At 41.5% G+C, this 21,930-nt stretch overlaps 1 protein-coding gene and 1 long non-coding RNA gene across 2 annotated transcripts in view; both read right to left on the bottom strand.

Annotated features, from left to right (window-relative positions):
• LOC127507988 (ribonuclease inhibitor-like) overlaps nt 1–10,448 on the bottom strand; it is a 138,835-nt gene extending 128,387 nt beyond the window's left edge. The window contains exon 1 of the mRNA XM_051885408.1: nt 10,210–10,448. Within this exon, the coding sequence (XP_051741368.1) occupies nt 10,210–10,448 (239 nt within the window). The remainder of the gene's footprint in view (nt 1–10,209) is intronic.
• Nucleotides 10,449–11,850: 1,402 nt separating this feature from the next.
• On the bottom strand, nt 11,851–12,719 carry LOC127508942 (uncharacterized). The gene is made up of 2 exons (XR_007929015.1): nt 12,399–12,719; nt 11,851–12,231 (listed from the first exon to the last, which is right to left on the bottom strand). It is a non-coding gene; the product is annotated as an uncharacterized LOC127508942 (long non-coding RNA).
• Nucleotides 12,720–21,930: the final 9,211 nt, after the last annotated feature.

Here is a 21,930-nt window from a genome sequence, read left to right as displayed (position 1 = left end):
TGCGCTCCCGTCGCATGTTGCAACTCGCCCACCATCTCCTCCTTTGGAGTCAGTAGCATCTGAGGTCGCTTCGTGTCATTCATGTCCCCGGTGTGCTCAACCGTGTGGCCGACGAGCTATCACGAGCTGCGCTGCCGGGAGAGTGGCGACTCCAGCTGATTTGGAGTCCAGCTGATTTGGAGAGAGTTCGGAGAGACTCAGGTAGACCTGTTAGCCTCACTAGAAACCTCCCATTGCCAGTTGTGTTACTTCCTGTCTGATGGAACACTCGGGACAGATGCACTGGCGCACAGCTGGCCCCGGGGCCCCGAGACGTGCTTACGCTTTGAAGTGGAACCTGTTCGTCGAGTGGTGCTCTTCTCGCCGAAAAGACCCCCGAAGATGCTCGATCGGAGTCGTGCTTTCCTTCTAGCAGCAAGGGTTGGAGCGTAGGCTGTCCCCCTCCACCCTCAAAGTCCATGCTGCTGCTATTTCTGCATTTCATGACCACATAGATGGCAAATCCGTTGGTAAGCACGACCTGGTCGTCAGGTTCCTTAGGGGGGCGGGGCGGTTAAATCCTCCTCGACCCCCCTCCATACCCTCTTGGGACCTTGCTCTGGTGCTAAGAGCACTCCAGAATGCTCCCTTTGAGCCCTTGCAGTCAGCAGACTTAAAGAGTCTGTCTATGAAGACTTTGCTGCTGGTTGCATTGGCCTCCATGAAAAGGGTAGGGGACCTGTAGGCATTTTCGGTTGACGAATCGTGCCTTGAGTTCGGGCCGGGTGACAGCCACGTGGACACTGAGACCCCGGCCTGGCTATGTGCCCAAGGTTCCTACCACTCCCTTCAGGGACCAGGTAGTGAGCCTGCAAGCGCTGCCCCCGGAGGAGGCAGACCCAGCCCTGGCTTTGCTCTGTCCAGTTCGCGCTTTGTGACTGTACATAGACAGAACTCAAAGCTTCAGGACCTCAGACCAGCTCTTTGTCTGTTATGGAGGCCAGCAGAAGGGAAAGGCTGTCTCCAAGCAGAGGATGGCCCACTGGATAGTGGATGCCATCGCCCTGGCTTACCAAGCTCAGGGCGTGCCCTGCCCTCTCAGGTTGCATGCGCACTCCACAAGAGGTGTCGCATCCTCCTGGTCGTTGGCTCGTGGCGCCTCGCTAACAGACATCTGTAGAGCTGCAGGCTGGGCGACACCTAACACGTTCGCTAGATTCTATAGCCTTTGTGTCGAGCTGGTCTCCTCCCGTGTTCTCACCTCAGGTCAGAGGCACGGAGAGGCCCCGGCTTAGTGTCGGCTTGCTGCGCTTACATGCGCTTTTTCTCCAGAGAGTCCCTACAAGGCAGACCCTGTTGAGTCCTCCAATCTCCCTTCGGCAGCCGACGTGGCGGAGCATCTGGCGCCAGGCCTATACTCCGTTGCATCCTTGAGAACCGGGTTTAGGCTGGGTATCATAAGTGTGACCCTACGGGGATCCCATATGTCTAGTTCCACGGTTGCTCCTAAACGAAGCCCGTGTCTTTCCCTCTGGGAGAACCCACCCCTCGTCGGGTTGGAGTCACCCCAGTTCTTCCATATGCAGTACAGCCTACGAGGTTAGTCCATATGTATTTTCCACATAACTCCTTCGGGGAAGGATGTGGCTTCCGCAGCGTTCCTTTCCCAGCAAAAGGGTACGCTTTCCCAGTGTTATCCAATAGTCTCACTGAGTGGGTTTTGGGGAACAGCAGTGATCGACACTCTCTGTGTCAGCCCTGTCCCACTGTCCTCTGGCAAGGGGGTTCAGCTGGCTTACAACAGAGCGCTGGAAGGGGGCAGCTCCTGCTTTGGTAGGGATTCCTATTCGTCGGTCTGTCCGACGTACGTCGAACGTGACCGACTGAATGGGAACGTCTCGGTTACAAAGGTAACCCTCGTTCCCTGAAGGAGGGAACGGAGACGTACGTCCCGTCGCCACAGTCGTTGTACCCTGCTGATGCTGCCGCCTGCCTGGTTCGGCTCCTCAGCGAAAACCTGAAGATGCAACGCACCTGCTGCTCATTATATACCCGCGCTGCAAGGTGAGCAGCTGATGCATATGATTGCATGCCAATGTGCATTGGCTCGTTTAGTTACACTCGAAGTAGACTGGCCTCTCTGGCAAGATTCCTATTCGTCGGTCTGTCCGACGTACGTCTCCATTCCCTCCTTCAGGGAACGAGGGTTACCTTTGTAACCGAGACGTTTCACACCATGCAACACAATATCAGAATCTGCAGCTTTCTGTGATTCACTTACAAAGACAGGCTTGATCATATGTTTCATCATGATATAAAGAGGTTTAAATAAATTAAATTGATTTCAGAACAGCATTAAACTCTCAGAAGTGGCCAATGACACATGAAAACACAACACACATACATGAAAACAGCTAAAGAAAGATGAAACACTCACCTCAATATCTGCACATCTGTCTTTTTCTTCCTCTGAAACTGTCGTGTTGAACAGCAGCTCTGAATTGTCTTTCACTTCTACCAGGAAGAGACATGAGAATGAGAAGAATGACAGTCAGTCATCTAAACTCATCTGATTTGTTCTTCAGTCGTTTACAATGAAAAGTTCATTCTCAGGAAACTCTGCTGAACTTAGTTAGAAGTTGTTTTACAAGTTTGTGAAAATATGCTTTGAATGTCAAAAGTGTATCAAGTGTCAGCCCAAGATATTCACAGTGTTGTGTTTGATTGGACAGCGATAGGTTTCTGCACTAAAATGTGAATTTGTGAGATTTCATTATTTATTCTATAATATGTGACAATTGGGATTCATCCAGGTATATAAAGTATTTTTGTCATTGTTTAGTATTTGTTCTATATTGTTATGCGATGTAAAAATGACTGTGGCTCAATTTGTGTAGTGAGTGGCATGCTAACTGCTATCATTTTAAGTCAAATTTATTTATAAAGCACATTCATACTCAGCAGAGCTGACCAATATATGTGCTGAACAAGCTAAATTATGACACAAAAAAGCACAAGATAATATAAAACTATGTAAAAGAAACACTCTAAAATGTTAGAGAATAGAGATGTTTTGAGCCTGTATTTAAAAACATGAAAGAAGGTGTAAGGTGGATGCCAAGAGGCAGCTGATTCCAAAGGTGAGCACCAGTGACTGAAAAAGCTTTTATTTGAGACAAGATGTTGGGGCATGCAAAAGTGCTGTACCAGAAGATCTTGAAAATCTGCTAGATGAGTGAGGAAGGCTAAGATCTTTAATGGAAGATGGGGCTTGATCATTGAGAGCTTTAAAAACAACAACATCTTAAAAAGAATCCTAGAATAAACCAGAATACAATGAAGGGAGACTAAAATTGGAGTGATACAATCATATTTTTTAGCCGATGTCAACAGCATTGCAGCAGCATTCTAAAAAAATCCAGATCCTGAATAAATTAAATTTATAAATGATTCGTAACTAATAAAAAGTTCTCAGGTTACAAATGTAATCATCTTCCCTGAGAAGGGGAACGAGACACTATATACTATATGTGAACTATATACTATATGTGAATCAGTGTCCATCATTTTGCGAGCAACTGGTGATAAAGAAAAATTCCACATTGCAATATTGAAAATATTTCCATTTTAAACCATGAAGGCGAGCCAGTTGATATCACACAAACAATGTGCAAACTTTGCGTTAGAGTTATTCGGGTGAAGAAGTCTCAAACTCCAGTTAATTATTCGCTACAGAAGAGTATAGCGGCTTCTGGCCATAAATATAGGTGGGCAAATTCTGGGTCTTAGCGCTAGTTTATGATAACCATTTTGTAAGCTTTATTTCTAATCGCTGAACACATCAGACACACTTTCCTTGCGTTATTCAGCCTGAGGGTGGCACTCTAATGATGATTGACATACTTCAGTATACTAGAATTGTAGTATTTATTGCTTTTGAATATTGTTTTAGAATATTATTTTAGAATAGTTATGTAGGAATTCGAGTGAGGAAAGAAGTCATGTCCATTTTTTGAACAAACATAACAGAACTACTATAAATGCTATTCACATGAGCACGTTTATACTCTCAGTAATTTGATACGCTACTCCACATAGGAAGAACAGACATGCCAAACAGTTACTGACCTGATGCAGACACATATCTGAAGCGTACTGATATCGTTTTGGTCTGTAGCGAGGTTTACGTGAGGTGTGTTTAATGTGAAAATAAGCGGGGCAGCCAGAAATCTGCCCCAATGGCTCTCTATGAGAGGGTGCTGCAGTTCCATTTTACACCACAGATTTACATAGGAAAGTTGTGTGGCGCTGTAGAGCTGGGGAGGGCTCAGAGACCAGCTGCCTTTCATGAATACATGCCTGCTGAATCCATGCAGTACATTTTAATATATCCTGCTCACTTTACAACTTAAAATAGTCTAGAAAATCTGAAAAATATTTGCTGCAGAATGCTGAACACATTTATAATTTATTATTAATTCAATGTATATAGAGGTCTATGTTAGAATAAACATTTTGGTGAGGCTCTGCCCCACCTGTCCATACAGATGAGCCGCGGCTGCTACAGAAACTGAAAGCAAAAACTGACTGAGCTTTAGACATCTGACACTGCATTAACAGCACACATAAAGAAACTTACACAAGAAACATACTGAGGTAAAAATTAAAAATGTTTAGTTATTTTTATTTATAATATGATATTTAAGTTTTGTTGGTGAATGTGTTAAGATTGAAATGTGTATTGTTTGGATTGAAAATAATGTTTTTTCCAAATTCCCTAGGCATGATTTATAATCACTAATCAATAATCACAATTAAGTAGCTATGTTCTTATTTTTAGATAATCTAGTGTGACAACTATCATTCAACCATCTATTCAACAGTCTACAACTCCGTAATGAGATAAGATATGAAAATGTAATGAATACAACATATGTGCCCAAGACTACCTTCTTTCATGTATGGTGCTCAGTAAATGTTAGACAGTGTGAAAAGTGTGACAACTTACCCCGCTCTCCCCTATGTAAAAGCTGATAGAACACTAATGAAAATACAGTGGGTACGGAAAGTATTCAGACCCCCTTAAATTTTTCACTCTTTGTTATATTGCAGCCATTTGCTAAAATCATTTAAGTTCATTTTTTTCCTCATTAATGTACACACAGCACCCCATATTGACAGAAAAACACAGAATTGTTGACATTTTTGCAGATTTATTAAAAAAAGAAAAACTGAAATATCACATGGTCCTAAGTATTCAGACCCTTTGCTGTGACACTCATATATTTAACTCAGGTGCTGTCCATTTCTTCTGATCATCCTTGAGATGGTTCTACACCTTCATTTGAGTCCAGCTGTGTTTGATTATACTGATTGGACTTGATTAGGAAAGCCACACACCTGTCTATATAAGACCTTACAGCTCACAGTGCATGTCAGAGCAAATGAGAATCATGAGGTCAAAGGAACTGCCTGAAGAGCTCAGAGACAGAATTGTGGCAAGGCACAGATCTGGCCAAGGTTACAAAAAAATTTCTGCTGCACTTAAGGTTCCTAAGAGCACAGTGGCCTCCATAATCCTTAAATGGAAGACGTTTGGGACGACCAGAACCCTTCCTAGAGCTGGCCGTCCAGCCAAACTGAGCTATCTGGGGAGAAGAGCCTTGGTGAGAGAGGTAAAGAAAAACCCAAAGATCACTGTGGCTGAGCTCCAGAGGTGCAGTCGGGAGATGGGAGAAAGTTGTAGAAAGTCAACCATCACTGCAGCCCTCCACCAGTCGGGGCTTTATGGCAGAGTGGCCCGATGGAAGCCTCTCCTCAGTGCAAGACACATGAAAGCCCGCATGGAAGGACTCCAAGATGGTGAGAAATAAGATTCTCTGGTCTGATGAGACCAAGATAGAACTTTTTGGCCTTAATTCTAAGCGGTATGTGTGGAGAAAACCAGGCACTGCTCATCACCTGTCCAATACAGCCCCAACAGTGAAGCAAGGTGGTGGCAGCATCATGCTGTGGGGGTGTTTTTCAGCTGCAGGGACAGGACGACTGGTTGCAATCGAGGGAAAGATGAATGCGGCCAAGTACAGGGATATCCTGGACGAAAACCTTCTCCAGAGTGCTCAGGACCTCAGACTGGGCCGAAGGTTTACCTTCCAACAAGACAATGACCCTAAACACACAGCTAAAATAACGAAGGAGTGGCTTCACAACAACTCTGTGACTGTTCTTGAATGGCCCAGCCAGAGCCCTGACTTAAACCCAATTGAGCATCTCTGGAGAGACCTAAAAATGGCTGTCCACCAACGTTTACCATCCAACCTGACAGAACTGGAGAGGATCTGCAAGGAGGAATGGCAGAGGATCCCCAAATCCAGGGGGGAAATCTTGTTGCATCTTTCCCAAAAAGATTCATGGCTGTATTAGATCAAAAGGGTACTTCTACTAAATACTGAGCAAAGGGTCTGAATACTTAGGACCATGTGATATTTCAGTTTTTCTTTTTTAATAAATCTGCAAAAATGTCAACAATTCTGTGTTTTTCTGTCAATATGGGGAGCTGTGTGTACATTAATGAGGAAAAAAAAATGAACTTAAATGATTTTAGCAAATGGCTGCAATATAACAAAGAGTGAAAAATTTAAGGGGGTCTGAATACTTTCCGTACCCACTGTATTTATTCTGAATAAACTTTGGTTTCACAACCAAATAAATGCTGTGCATTTGAGGGATTTTTTTTGTATGGCATATTGTCTGTTGATATGAAAAGTTCACTGTATCTCATAATAATAAGTAGCATTTATGACAGTGGTGATATTTTGTTTTCTTTTTATATTAAACACTTACATATACGTTTGTAATATAATGTGTATTTCCATCACAAGTTTGGTCTTAAATTTTAAGGTGGTATTAAAAGGTCTTAAAAAGTCTTACATAACTTATATCTAGACACCCTGCGATAATGTACATACAGCTCGTTACTTTATAATCCATTACAATGTACAAAACAATCATCCTGGCAATACGAGTAGTCATTTTCAATACAGTCGCTAAGTGGACACAAGATGGCGCCAGTGAGTCACAGTTTGTTATACAGCTTCGTTGTTATTGACGACAGTCTTTATCAGAAAATATCAAACTTATGAATGTTTAAGTCAATAGAAAACTGTACGAATGCTGATTGTGATACCTTAAAATATGAGCTTTAAGTAATAAATGGATTAAAATTTCTTTCATTCTCTCTTATGGACACACGTTAAGAAAGAGAAAAGCTGCATATACTACGAAAAGATTGATAAACGCAGTGCTAGGTTTAAAGGCTAGATTTTTTTGTTTGTTTATATTTTAACAGTCTGGCGATCCAAATGAGTCATGCAGCTACACCACAGTATAAAGCTAGCTGTGTGAGTCAATGTGACTAACCTTTGTGGATGTGATGTCTCATAAAAATGTCGTTCCGGTGTCTTTGTTTTCCCGCATTCTGTGCATCTAGCCGATCTGACATGTTAATAAACCCAAACAAAAGAACATTTGGCACAGTGGCTCCTGTCATGTTTCATGGGACTCTTATGACATTTTGGAGTTTTACATGGACATGTAATCAAATTATATGACAAGAGTCCGATCTATCACGACACGTAGGGAAAATATGTGACACAGATATTATAAAACCATTCAAACACAACACAAATTCTTTATTTATTATAGTTAAGGGTAAAAGACTTGAGTTGTTTTTAAAATATTCATGAGTCTTTTGTGTCGAGTCAAGTCGAGTCAAGTCTGAAGTCATTTCAGGTCAAGTCTGAAGTCTGTTAAACTCGAGTGCCCATCTCTGGTGTGCACATGTGCTTCAGACACCGGTCACACTGATGCTGTTCTCCATTGTGTCGATCCAAGACTCAGTGTTGAGTTCCACTTCGAAAGGGAACTTTCTTATTAATGGAGTTAATCTGTAATTTGAGTCAAGAATGACACGATTTCTTACCTGGGGTGAAACTGAAAGAAAATAACCAAGCTTGTTAACCAGGAAACATCTAGATTTCACAGGAACAAAAATAATTATTTTAGTTTTATCATTATTGTGCTGAAGAAAGTTATTTGAAAACCTTTTTATGTCCTAAAGGCAGTCCAGCAAAGGCAGATGGAGTCACCGGTTTTCAAAAAGGAATTGAATTAAATTTAAATTAAATGTTTATAACAATACTTTCACTTTAAAATTAAATAAATAATAAATAAAGCATCTTTACTTATTTGTCTGCTCTGCTTAGTTTTTAAACAAAACATTGTTTACTTGAAGTCAATTTGTGTATTGTTGTATTTTAAAATAATAATAATAATAACGACAATAAAAATGTATAATAATAAACATTTAGCATTAGAACTTTTAAGAGATTTCAGACATTCGCATCCTCACCAATTAATACCTCAGAAAGTGCATTAAGAAAGATGAATTTTAGATTCATAATTGGTGGAGGTTCAAATTTCATAACTGCACAGCCAGTTCATCCACTGCAGAAATAAAATAATTAATTTGCTAAAGAGAATCAGGGGATTATTCTTTATTCTTATATATTTATATTTTATATTTATTGCCATGTACGTATAATTTAGTGTAATTTACAAAGCAGAGGAGGATCAAACAACTCCACAAACAGCATTACCAGCTTCACTTATTACAAACCAGCTTGACTTTATTTCTGTCAGACGTCTACAAAAGATCTTATTGACAATTAACAGAGGTTTAGCTGTAGTTTTATTGAAAATGATTAATTTGAAGTCCTCATTATGGCAATTAGTGTTTCCTTTAGTTAGACTCTTGATTCTATAAATATGGACAGTAAATCTGTCTGTGCTGTTCATGTCTTCATGTGCTTTTGTACATGTTGTTTCCTTCAGTCAACCAGTCTGTTCACATTGTTTCTGCACAACACAAGAGCACTCCCTGTTTTCTCATTTGTCATTTTAACACATTTTGTGTTGTTGTAAATCCTTGTACAATTACATCTACTGCAGCAGCTCCAGTCCTTCACTCTGATCTGCAGCCCCTTTCATTTCTCACATTTTAACATGGTCTAAACCTGGAAATATTAGACGCGCACACACACACAGTCAAAGTACAAAGTACAAAAAAGACAAAGGTGCTGACGGAGAGCTGGCATTTGACAGGCTCTTTTGTTAAACTACTGGGGGCGGAGCCCTGCGCTTCAGCCAATAACAGGTCAGATGGGTGCAAAACTTCCAGTTCAGATGGGGGCGGGGCGATAAAGTGTCAAAGCATGTTTTGATGTTCAATCACTGGCGTGTTGAATCAGGATCACTAAGGTTTATTATTTTAGTGAATGAAAGTGAGCTATGCTCTTATTCTGATGTTTTAGCAGCTTCTGAAATGGGTCAAACCACTGATATTACCAGAGCACTGAGCAGTTGAAGTAAATAGAAAACTCGGCTCATACAAGCATGCAGTGGAGCAGGAACACAATGTAACTGTCTAAAATGCATTCACAGTTCAGCTGAATGGTAAAGATTACCCTCTTCAACAATGAAATGAATTAAATGAATTTACGAAGCTGAAATAACCAGTGAAATAAGAGCGCGTGGTTTATCTGTCAGTCAGTTAGACGTAAAAGTGTAGTTTGTTACTATAGCAACAGTGGCCCCTGCACATTTTCAGCAGAATGAAAAAAGAGCATTTTATTTAACCCTGTGTTTGTGTGTTTCTTTCTTTCTTTTACTGACACCTTTCTATCCACATCTGCAGACGAGGGAGAGACAACTATGGAGAGGGAGGACTGGCTGATTGACTTCAGCGAGGAGTCGACTCCCACCCTATCCAACCCGTCATCTTCATCATTCACATTTTACAAGGACTATACTATGGACTATGTTTTCCTTACCGATCCTCTACCCACGCTGACAACAACGCCGCACTCAGCCAGTCCTCCAGTACCATCGCTGCCGGATGTCATCAGCCCTGCGCCGTCTCCGGGGAACCCCTGTGATGTCGAGCCGCAGGTCGCACTTCCACCAGCAGCGCCCAGGCCAGAGGTTTCTGTGGCTTCGCCTCCCGCCACCAACATCATCGCTCCATCTCGGCCCGTCGACCTGCCGGCTCCGTCCAGGCTCCTCCCACTTGCGGATCCACCAGAGACCCTCCGACTGACGGCTCCTCCGGTCTCCCTCATCCGGCCGGCTCCCCCTTGGTCAGTCGTCCCTCCTCTTCCGCCACGGACTTACAGGACGTCCGTTACACTCCATCCCTCCACCCCTTCGGCTACAGGGGGTTCCTCCTTCCCCTCTGGGTCGCCTCTGTCCTCCGTCGCACCGGCGTCACCTCCGCCCTCGGGATCTCCAGCTCCACCTCCACCAGTCATCGCCAAGACGTCGCCGCGGTCTCCCAGGGCAGCGACGTCACAGGAGTTCGCCAGCTCTCCGTCTGTGCCCTGGAATCCACCTGCTGAGTCTCCGTCGGTCATCCCCCAGATGCCGTCAGTCTGCCCTACATCATCTGGACTCCGCCCATCGTCGACTCTGCCGTGGACTGTCGGCTCTGGGTCTGTGCCATCGGTTTTCCACCACCTACGCCGCCAGGGGATCGTCGTCCTCCCTTCATCACTCCGTCACCGTCACTCTGTCCACCTCCAGAACCCACCAGGAACCACCTCCTGAGGCCCTCCCTCAGATGTTCCTTCACAGCGCGAGGACGCGCTTCGCCGGAGGGGGGAGCTAATGTTACATTCACCGTCTCGTCCTGTTTGTTTTGACTGTCATGTGCTTCTCTGTTTTCAGTTCCCGCCACTCATCATTCACCATGGTCACTGATTACCCTCACAGCTGTTTGTAATTTGTATTGTGTATTTGTAGGAAACTTTTTCCTCGTCAAAGCAGAGACCAGGAGACGTTGGGATATCTTTTCAAGCAGAAGTTACTCTTTATTGAGAAACGCGCTGTGCGTCGCTGTAGTCATCCAAGTCTAACTAAGGCAGTGTACTTGGTAGTTCATATACATTCAAGGGGGAGGGATACATAGAGTAGAGGTGGAGACAATCTAAACAAAGCATGCAAATGCAGTGCAGGAATCAGCCCATTCCCTACATTTCCCAGCCATGATCTAATCAGCATAACGGTGTCATTCAAATGCATAGGTGCTAATCCACTCAGTCTGACAGTATCGCCCATACCTTTACATTATCATAGAGACAAAGGCACCGCTGTATCTTGAGCTTTGTCCTGCCAAATGGTTAGGAAGTGCATGAAGACAAAAATTTAATGTTACAGACACCTGGGCTGCCTGCCTCGATCTCCTTAAATTGTCATTATCTTTACCTCAGGGTCTGAATACTTAGGACCATGTGATATTTCAGTTTTTCTTTTTTAATAAATCTGCAAAAATGTCAACAATTCTGTGTTTTTCTGTCAATATGGGGTGCTGTGTGTACATTCATGAGGAAAAAAAATGAACTTAAATGATTTTAGCAAATGGCTGCAATATAACAAAGAGTGAAAAATTTAAGGGGGTCTGAATACTTTCCGTACCCACTGTATATATATATATATATATATATATATGTGTGTGTGTATATATATATATAAGTGGTGGGCATAGATTAATTTTTTTAATCTAGATTAATCTCACTGTAATCTTGGAATTAATCTAGATTAAAATGGCTCATTTGAATTCCGCCGAAGGCATTCAGAATATGTGTGCTACCCAAATAATGACTAAAAGTAAGTCTTTGAGAATGGGTTTCTCAAGCCAGGTGGCGCATTAGACCAGGGGCTCATCTCCTGTTTCCAAAATGCATCACAAACTGCTTGAGAAAGCTGTTCTACTATGATAATTGGTGATGAAAATAAATTATGTTCAATAAGATGTAGTTGTGTTTACTAAATGTTTATTCAGTTAAACATGAATTTTGAACTGTAGGCCTACATAAGAGGTCGTGATGAACTGTTTACAGTCAGTAGCTTTTTTTTAGTTGGCCGGACTGTGTTTGAAATGTCCGACCACTTTACGGCACTTGGCCAGTGCACCATCAAAACCACCTTCCCGAAGTGACATTACAATAGCTCTCTGTACAACATGCGCAACACAGGGCAAATGCTCGAATGGCAGTATCCTCCCTGCTGCCACCATATTAGGAGTGCTGTCTGTTCCAATAGTGCTGATTTTGTCAGCTATCCCCCACTGATTAGCGACGTCGAGAAACTGCCTGGCACACGCTTCTGCAAAGTGACGCTCCTCTGTTTTCATCACACCTAATGGACAGACAAAGTAGATCAGAGTAAGTTCACTACTAGAAGTAAACAACTAGCAATCATCAAGAAGCAAACATAATGTGCTGGTAATTCGTGGTGTCGTGGTAATTAATAGGCTAAGTAATTAAATTAAATTATGTAATTTAAAATTACATAACGTAGCCTACCTAAAGCGAAGGAGTGAAGTTCCCAGCTGGCATCGATAAGGTGTACAGTAACGCCGAGGTAGTTATCGTTGTTGACAGATGTCCAATGGTACCCAGTCAGTGCTACACACCTCGCCTCTACCATCTTCTCATCTTTTGCGGCTTTCTCTGCGGCGTGCTGGTCATGTATTCTCCTCATAATAGTTGGCCTCGCAGGTAGTTTGTAAGATGGGTCACTTGTGGTAATTTCATACACAAGGCATACACACAGGTTCGAAGACTCGTTCTCGCCCTCTACTGTGCAATTCGGCTAGGTATACATCCGCGCTAAAATATCAAGGTGAAAGTATAGACCCAGCTCCCAACCCAACTTTGAGAATAGATTAACGGCGATATTTTTTTTATCGCCCGATAAGAGTCTCACGTTAACGCAGCACGTTAACGCCGATAACGGCCCACCACTAATATATATATATATATATATATATATATATATATAAAATCTCTTTCAATTAAACATGCTTACAGAACATATTGAACAAAAATATGACCTAGTACATTTCAACAAGCTCTCGAGTGCAACTCGACTCAGACTGTTTTAATTAAGTTTCCACTGTCCTTCACTCAGTGCCTTAAGTAACTGACAAGCTGATGCCCCCTTTTTGGTAAGGCAGTCCGCAAGTTGTTCTCTTGTGTTGTACCACAGTACTCGTTCAACTCTCTGTGTCTGGACAAGTTCTTTGATACTACTTATCTCCAGGTGAAGTCTTTTCTCAGTTTGTGATATTAACATCAGTGACAGCGGGTTCTCTCTCTCTAAACTTGATATGTCAGCTGAATCTTTACTGCCTGCAACATTAGTGGGCCTGATGGGCAGAAGATTGTACCAGTTTTTGTAATTACCAGTAGCTTTGCCTGCACGCCCCAGTACTTTTGCTGTGTGCAAAGCCCCACTGTCTCTGTATTGTAGAATTTGCCCTGTTTTAAGGTGGACATCAGTTCCCTGCTCTGTATCACTTTGTGTCCTTATGTCGTCACATGTGGTTTGTGCAGCTACATTCTGCCCCATAGTGGATGCCCCTGTGTGCATCGAACTCTGCTGCATCTCAGTTACAATTTCTATTCCCTCTATGTTGTTGACAGCAGCTCCTGTCATCTCTTGTTTTTGCAAACTGTTTGTGTCAATTTCAGCATCATCCTTATTGACATGTTGATCTCCGCTGTCTGTTTTTACTTTTCTTAGTCTGAGGTAGTGTACCCTAATGCAGGTTCCTCCATGTCTGACAAACACCACTGCACCATCCTGGCCAATAACAACTCCTGGTCCTTTCCACTCTGGACAATCAACTCTCTTATAGTACACTTTATCACCCATTTTATATTTCTCATCTGTGTGACGTAGTTGTTTACGCAGTGCTCTCCGTATTCTTTCTGAGCGTTCTGCTTCTGTGAAAGCCTTTCTTGACGCATGTAAAGCAGAGATGTGTTTTGCTACCCATTCACTTTTTGTGGTGCCCTCTAAAGCTGGGGGCCTGTCGGTTAATACAGAGGGCAGGTTGGGATTCTGTCCAAACAACAACTGATGAGGACTGTAGCCATGGACATTTTGCATGGTGTTCTTTGCCATAAGAGCCCAGTCCAATGCAGTATCCCAGTCACAGCCGTTACTTGTCTTCACCTTCATTATGATCTCTGTAAGTGTTTGGTTGTTCTGTAAGTCCATTGCTCCACGGGCTGTATGCTGCTGTTGTCTTTATTTCTATGTTAAAATTTTCTGCCATGTCTCTAACCTCATCATTATTAAATTCTCCCCCATTAAACAGTTTCTGAGGACCATGTACACTTATCCAGACATGGACAAAGCATTTGACTATTTCAGAAGATTTCTTTGTGGTCAGTTAAACCTTTGACAAAAATAAAATCGCGACATTCAAATCTGCGTTTGCGCTCCTGTTGATCTGAAGAGAGTTGTCATGTGTAGATATAAACAGCTTCACAAACAATCTTTTCAAACGCACAGTATCATTATTTCTGTGACAAATAGGCCTATTCCAATTATAACAGAAGTATACAAAAGTTTATTATTCAGATAGAAACGCTGATGTTATAATAAATTACCTTCTGTTCTGAAAGTGACGACTGCATCGATTGTATTGTTACGCCACTAGGTGGCAACAAATTTACTGTTAAAAATGCGTCTATCACTGGGTGCTTCTCAATTCTTATTTGTGCACCCTCGTTTCCTTTCCTCGCTTCCTTTCCTTGCGTCTTAGCTCCACCCCTTCAGGATGTGAGGGAAGGAAACAAGGAAAAGATGCGAGGACGGAGGAATTGAATCAAGTGTAATGATATCCTCGCTCCCTTTAGCGTCACTTCAAAGCGTCACGCGAGGGATCTACCCATGTGTTGTTAAAGTTTCGTTATTTAAAAAAATATAATAAATATTAATAAAGCAAGATGCCCCGTTGAAATATGTGAGATGTAAAGTTTATTTAAAATGCATACATTAAAGCATACATTTAAATTATTGTGACAGATATGAACGGGGAGGAGAATTTATGCGTGCTCAACGAGAAAGACTTCCGCAAAGGATACACCTGTGTATCCTCGCTCATGACTCCTCAGGAAGCTTCCTCACTCCTCGATCCTCGCCTCCTTGCGGTGCAATTAGAGAATTGAGATGTCCTTCAAGATGGCTGAGCTCGATTGGTTTCCGGGTCATAGGATAGAGGACGGAGGAGCGAGGAAACGAGGAGGGATATTAAGATGCACCCACTGAATCATTCTTTCAGAAACAAGTCTTTATGAATCCAACTTACAAAAATATTCTGTTTAACCTGTCTGGATCTTACATGTGTGTTCAAGCATCTTATCTAATTTGTGGTAACACTTTAGAAGGTTCGTTTATGAACTAACCATGAGTTATACCTTTGTTATGTTTTGAATGATTTTCAAATATGAAGATGTGACAGAAATTACTTAATGACATAGTTGGACAGTCTCTGAAAGGACAGATTATAATAGTAATTTTGAGCACATTTTGTATTTTTTTTTAATTTATTTTAAACTAAATTTTTACTTTTTTTTGCATTTCTCTTAGGATGTCAACCCCCTATAGTCACCAAACACCACTTAGAATTGTGTTGCAACCTGCAAAAGCCAAAGAGCTTTTATGTATATATGTCAATCAAAAATGGTAGCGACCCAGAATTTGAAGAGGGTGGGTCATACATAGTCAAGAACTACACCCTCTCCAGAAAATATGGGCGGCCATGCTTGTTTGTCACTCGTGCAACAAGAACATTCAGAACCGCTCCATTGGCTGTAGTGGAGTCAGCAGAAAGAGCTGCTAAGGAGGCCCTTTACCCCCTTCCCAATGCATGACTGGTGAAGACATTTTCTCAAACACCGGTCATCTTAGTCTGGAGGGAAAGATTGAAAAAGTGAGTGAATTTAAGAGCATAAATGAATATCTTGTACATTATTCTGATTTACTTACCCTAGGCAACTGTAAGCTATTGTACTTGTGTTTCTCAGTCATGGTCCTCGAGTCCCCTAACACCTTGAATTAACCTTGATATATAACCTTGGAATATATTAACCTTGGAATACAATATAAGGAATACACTGGAAATATTCAGTGTTGGGGGTTCCTGGACCAGGACTGAAAAACACTCTGGTATTGTCCTCATCTGTGACACTGGGCTGTCATTTTTCAGATGCAAGTGGCCAGGATGACTTGGGCCCAGGATCCTATCCTGGATCTTAGTCTGAGGTGTGGATCCAAACTCCAGGTCTCATTATGGAGAGATGAAGCGTTGGTTGGTGGACCATGTGGAGCTCACCCACCTTAAGGCAAACATAAGGCCAAATGGCACTGGAAAGTTTGACTCTTCAAACTACACAAGTGTCAAGGTATACAATATTATGCACAATGCATTATGTAGTAGCTCCTACAGACAGAGGCGTCATACCCATTTAAAGATTTTTGAGCCAAATGAATTTTGAATGCAGCTCTGCCGATTGTCGTTTAAATTAACAATCAATTGATCGTTAGCCTTAAAGGGTTAGTTCACCCAAAAACTAAAATTCTGTCATTAATTACTCACCCTCAGGTTTTTGCGGAAACTGAGTGCATTTGCATTTATTCTTCCAAACTGTCTGTAGTTGTCAGGAAAACACTAACGACTCGAATGGTGCATTTTCCCGGCTGTTGATATCAGCTCTGTGTATAAAGGAGCTGCTTGAGCCCCTCTTTTGCCTCAGAGAGCAGGCAAGATGACAGAGGCAGCACAATCTGCAAAATGTCGGTGACATTTATTTTTGTGTAAACATAATGGGCAATATATCGCGTCACCAAAAATTATCGAGGTCATGTCCATATATCATGCGATAAGTCGATATATCGACATTCGCAACAGGCCTACCCTTCGTGGATGTATTATTAAAGACTGTTTATTTGAATCCTGTTTGTTATTTAACTAATGCTATTTTTATTTTTAAGTTTAGTTTGAGTCACTAAGTTTTCATGCATCTACCCACCAAACATATGCTGATAGATAAACCTAGGGCTGGGCAATACAGCCAAAAAATGTATCACGATATAATGTTTCATATTGTTCGGTATCGATAATTATTGAAAAAAATGTAATAAACTTTTTTCAAAAAAATGACAGTAGAAAAAAAAGTTTGAATTTAACCAATGCATTTTTAATTAAGGCACACAACAAATAATTTTAAATAAAAAATAAAATGTAAACAAATCTTTCTTATATTTTATATGAAGATTAAATAAATAAGCATTAAAGAAACATAAAGCTGCAAAATTCTGGATAAGTTGATAAACTTTTTTTGTTTTGTTAAACTAAGATCACAATTCTGAATGACAACTAAACAAAATAACGTAATTTATTACTATAGGTTCTGACAAAATATTAATTGGTGCAGTCTATTTTAAATTTTTGGATTTATTATTTTTTAAAAATCTGTTTGGATGTATGATTCAATGACTCACTCATAAATACTCTCGCTTCATTACTGGATGAATCAGTGTATTTGAAAAAGTCTGTTGAATGAAGATTCAAATACATTTTTTAACACTAACATGTCGCCACCTGGTGGTGAAACAATGTAATCGATAAATGCGTCATTTTCAGCGTCAGGTTTCTTTCAGAAGCTGATTTGCTCAATTTTGATCGATAACATAAACATTAGTGCTTATATCTGAACTATAAACTTTTATCTCAGTACTTCTGTGAAAATTTGAATATTTGTAACACAGAAATAAATATACTGTGTGGTTGAAAACTGTGCAGCTGTTTATACCGACATGACAACCGCTCTCTCAAGACGAACTTTGAAGTAGATCAACTGTAAGACGTAAGAAAACCATGAAACTGCCACACTGACGAGCTGATATGTCCTTTTTTATTCACAATCTCCTCGTCGCCGGCAGGTACAGCACTCATTTTCATGTGTTTGTGTGTTCTGATCTCACGTGGCGATTGCGCAACTGAACTCCACAGCAACTTGTATGCTTGTCACTCATAGCGTGTCTGTTTGTGATGGAATGAGCTTGAGAGTTGTTCATGCAACCGAACATCATGTCGGTTTACATTTTAACGCATTTAAGTGAAACTATATCAAGAGTTATATCGAACATTTTTTCTATCGTTATCGATTAAGACGTACCGTCTTAATCGATAACATTTTTTTTTAGTTGCCAGACTGTGCCAGCATTTTTGATCATTTTCACAAAACTCTCAGGCTGCTATAATATATCAAAATAAAGAACAGAACGTCTGATTGGGAAGCATCTTAAAAAATGGAAAATCTTATCATGGCAGTTAAAGTGTTAACTTCAGCAACGGGTGTGTATATTAAAGGGGGACCTATTATTCATTAAACAAAATATTCTAGGGGCCATGAAAGTTGTGAAAATCTTAAAAGAGTAAGAGAAAAAGGTTCATCAAAGTGATGGAATTTCAATGAACAAAATAAGTAAATGCATTAAAATTCCATTAAAGGGTTAGTTCACCCCCAAAAAAGAAAATAATGTAATTTATTACTCACCCTCGTGTCTTTCCACACCTGTAAGACATTCATCTTAAGAACACAAATTAAGATATTGTTGATGAAATCCGATGGCTCAGTGAGGTCTGAATTCACAGCAATGACATTTCCTCTCTCAAGATCCATAAAGGTACTAAAAACATTTAAATCAGTTCATGTGAGTACAGTGGTTCAATATTAATATTATAAAGCGACGAGAATACTTTTTGTGCGCCAAAACCCCCCAAAATAACAACTTTTCAACAATATAGTGATGGGACGATTTCAAAACACTGCTTCAGAGCTTTATGAATCGAATCAGTGATTCGGAGCGCAAAAGTCACGTGAATTCAGCAGTTTAGCCGTTTGATAGGAGATCCAAATCACTGATTCGATTCGTAAAGCTCCGAAGCAGTGTTTTGAAATCGGCCCATCACTATATTGTTGAAAATTTATAATGTTAAGATAGAACCACTGTACTCACATGAACTGTTTTAAATATGTTTTTAGTAGCTTTATGGACCTTGAGATTTTCAATCTCAATTGCTGTCTATAGAGGCCTCACTGAGCCATCAGATTTCATCAAAATATCTTAATTTGTGCGAAGATGAACAAAGGTTTTACAGGTATAGAACGCCATGAGGGTGAGTAATTAATGACATTATTTTCATTATTGGGTGAACTAGCCCTTTAATCTCAATAAATCACTTACCTTTTCAATTCTGCCTGTAAGGGACACATACCCTCCCCGGGTAAACAGATCGTCCTCATTCCCGGTCATATACACAGAGGGAGGATTGAGGATTTCCTCTGAGTGGATTTTTATATCCTCTGTTACTGCAAGAGGGCCACATACGAACTTCTTGGAGGTAGCTCCCAAGAAAATGCACTCTCTGCCGAACTTTACAGAGACGGAGAAGTTTTTAATAATGTATGAGTGCCCCTTTGCAAATGCCCGTGTTTCGCCGTCTACTGGCACCTGGTACACCTTTTTCCCATCAGTGAGGGCACTAATGGTGTTTTTTTTGCATGTGGCGACCTGTATTTTGTCACTAGCAGTTTCATAGGTGACAGCACGACAATTACTGCGATTCTCCACACAAAGAACATGAGTGGGAGGGGGGCGGGAGTATGGAGAGCTTCCTGATGCCATTCTAAAGGGGAAGCAAAATATTCACAAAATTACTCCATTAATATCATTTGAATAAACTATAATGAAGACCTAGCACGACTCAAAGCTGCTGCTGTGTGTGGTTCTGCACATAAATATATCTCACTCACTTATATACACTGAACAAAATTATAAACGCAACACTTTTGTTTTTGCCCCCATTTTTCATGAGCTGAACTCAAAGATCTAAGACTTTTTCTATGTACACAAAAGGCCTATTTCTCTCAAATATTGTTCACAAATCTGTCTAAATCTGTGTTAGTGAGCACTTCTCCTTTGCCGAGATAATCCATCCACCTCACAGGTGTGGCATATCAAGATGCTGATTAAACAGCATGATTATTGCACAGGTGTGCCTTAGGCTGGCCACAATAAAAGGCCACTCTAAAATGTGCAGTTTTATCACACAGCACAATGCCACAGATGTCACAAGTTTTGAGGGAGCGTGCAATTGGCATGCTGACTGCAGGAATGTCCACCAGAGCTGTTGCCTGTGAATTGAATGTTCATTTCTCTACCATAAGCCGTCTCCAAAGGCGTTTCAGAGAACTTGGCAGTACATCCTACCGGCCTCACAACCGCAGACTATGTGTAACCACACCAGCCCAGGACCTCCACATCCAGCATCATAACCTCCAAGATCGTCTGAGACCAGCCACCCGGACAGCTGCTGCAACAATCGGTTTGCATAACCAAAGAATTTCTGCACAAATTGTCAGAAACTGTCTCAGGGAAGCTCATATGCATGCTCTTCGTCCTCATTGGGGTCTCGACCTGACTGCAGTTCGTCATTGTAACCGACTTGAGTGGGCAAATGCTCATATTTAATGGCGTCTGGCACTTTGGAGAGGTGTTCTCTTCACGGATGAATCCCGGTTTTCACTGTACAGGGCAGATGGTTTGCTGATGTCAACGTTGTGGATCGAGTGGCCCATGGTGGCGGTGGGGTTATGGTATGGGCAGGCGTATGTTATGGACAACGAACGCAGGTGAATTTTATAGATGGCATTTTGAATGCACAGAGATACTGTGACGAGATCCTGAGGCCCATTGTTGTGCCATTCATCCATGACCATCACCTCATGTTGCAGCATGATAATGCACGGCCCCATGTTGCAAGGATCTGTACACAATTCCTGGAAGCTGAAAACATCCCAGTTCTTGCATGGCCAGCATACTCACCAGACATGTCACCCATTGAGCATGTTTGGGATGCTCTGGATCTGCGTATACTGCGATCGCGGACAGGTATTTTAGGTTATAAAAATATGAATGTCACGAAACACTCGCGATCGCGGAAAGGTTATCTTAAGTTTTAACAGTATGAATATAATTTGAAAAACACCCACCATCTCGGACAACTAATGTTATCTGAAGCAATTTAAGCAAACAGCTTTCCTCCGCGCATGATCGTTGACCTATGCAGATTATCAAATAGGTCATGCCTGCCCGATGACGCAATATCTGTTACGCTGTTCTGAAATCCTTGGAAATAAGTGCTTGCCGATCCCTGTTATCCTTACACTTCAGTATTTGTGAACCAACAAATATCCCTAACCGTATCTCCTTAACGTTAAACCACGTTCTCTGTCTCTCAAGCTTTGTTGCTTAAGCCCCAGGTATACTTCGGCTGTCCGTGTTCATGCACCATCCACATGACGTAATTTTCGTCATGCGGAGGGCTCACGCTCGGCCGCATACCCCGTCTGCGTGCAGCCTAAATTTTGAGACCGCGCGGACGGTGCGCATGTGCAAGCAGGACAGAAGAGTCCACTAGGTAGCAATATGCACAGTACTGAGCACAGTGTCGACGAAGAAGAGTGTGGAAAGAGCTATTTAAAAACAACACGATTAAAACAAAGAGAAATTTCTTCCAAGACGAGTAAACTTGCATATCCTTCTCCATCGTTTTAGATTCTTGTTTAGTGTATCTTCCAAACTATGTTGCAATGATGGATGCTCTATGTTTCTTCTCCGATCATGCCCAGCAAATGTCCCATCTCAGTGCTGCCCTCCGATGTCTGGTAGAGTATAGAAAAAAGTTGTACTGCGCATGTGTCGAACTCAGTCATCCGCGCGCATCCGCGGTTGAGTATACTTTGAAAGATGCGCAGACACGACTGCGCATCTCTTGGAATCCATTTTCCAAATGGTGTTTTTGTCTTACCCTGAATCATTATGGTATACTTATAAATGTTTATTTTCAGACTATTTAGTATTGATGCAAAGAACCATGTGAAGAGGAGGGTGGTTCCTCCACAAAGTGCATTAAAATTGTTTAATGCACAGCTAGCCATGCCAACATTGACAAGTTAAAGCTGTTACTGATGT

This window comes from Ctenopharyngodon idella, chromosome 3 (assembly GCF_019924925.1).
Source record: "Ctenopharyngodon idella isolate HZGC_01 chromosome 3, HZGC01, whole genome shotgun sequence".
NCBI lineage: Eukaryota > Metazoa > Chordata > Actinopteri > Cypriniformes > Xenocyprididae > Ctenopharyngodon > Ctenopharyngodon idella.
This window is presented reverse-complemented; position numbering and strand designations above follow the sequence as displayed.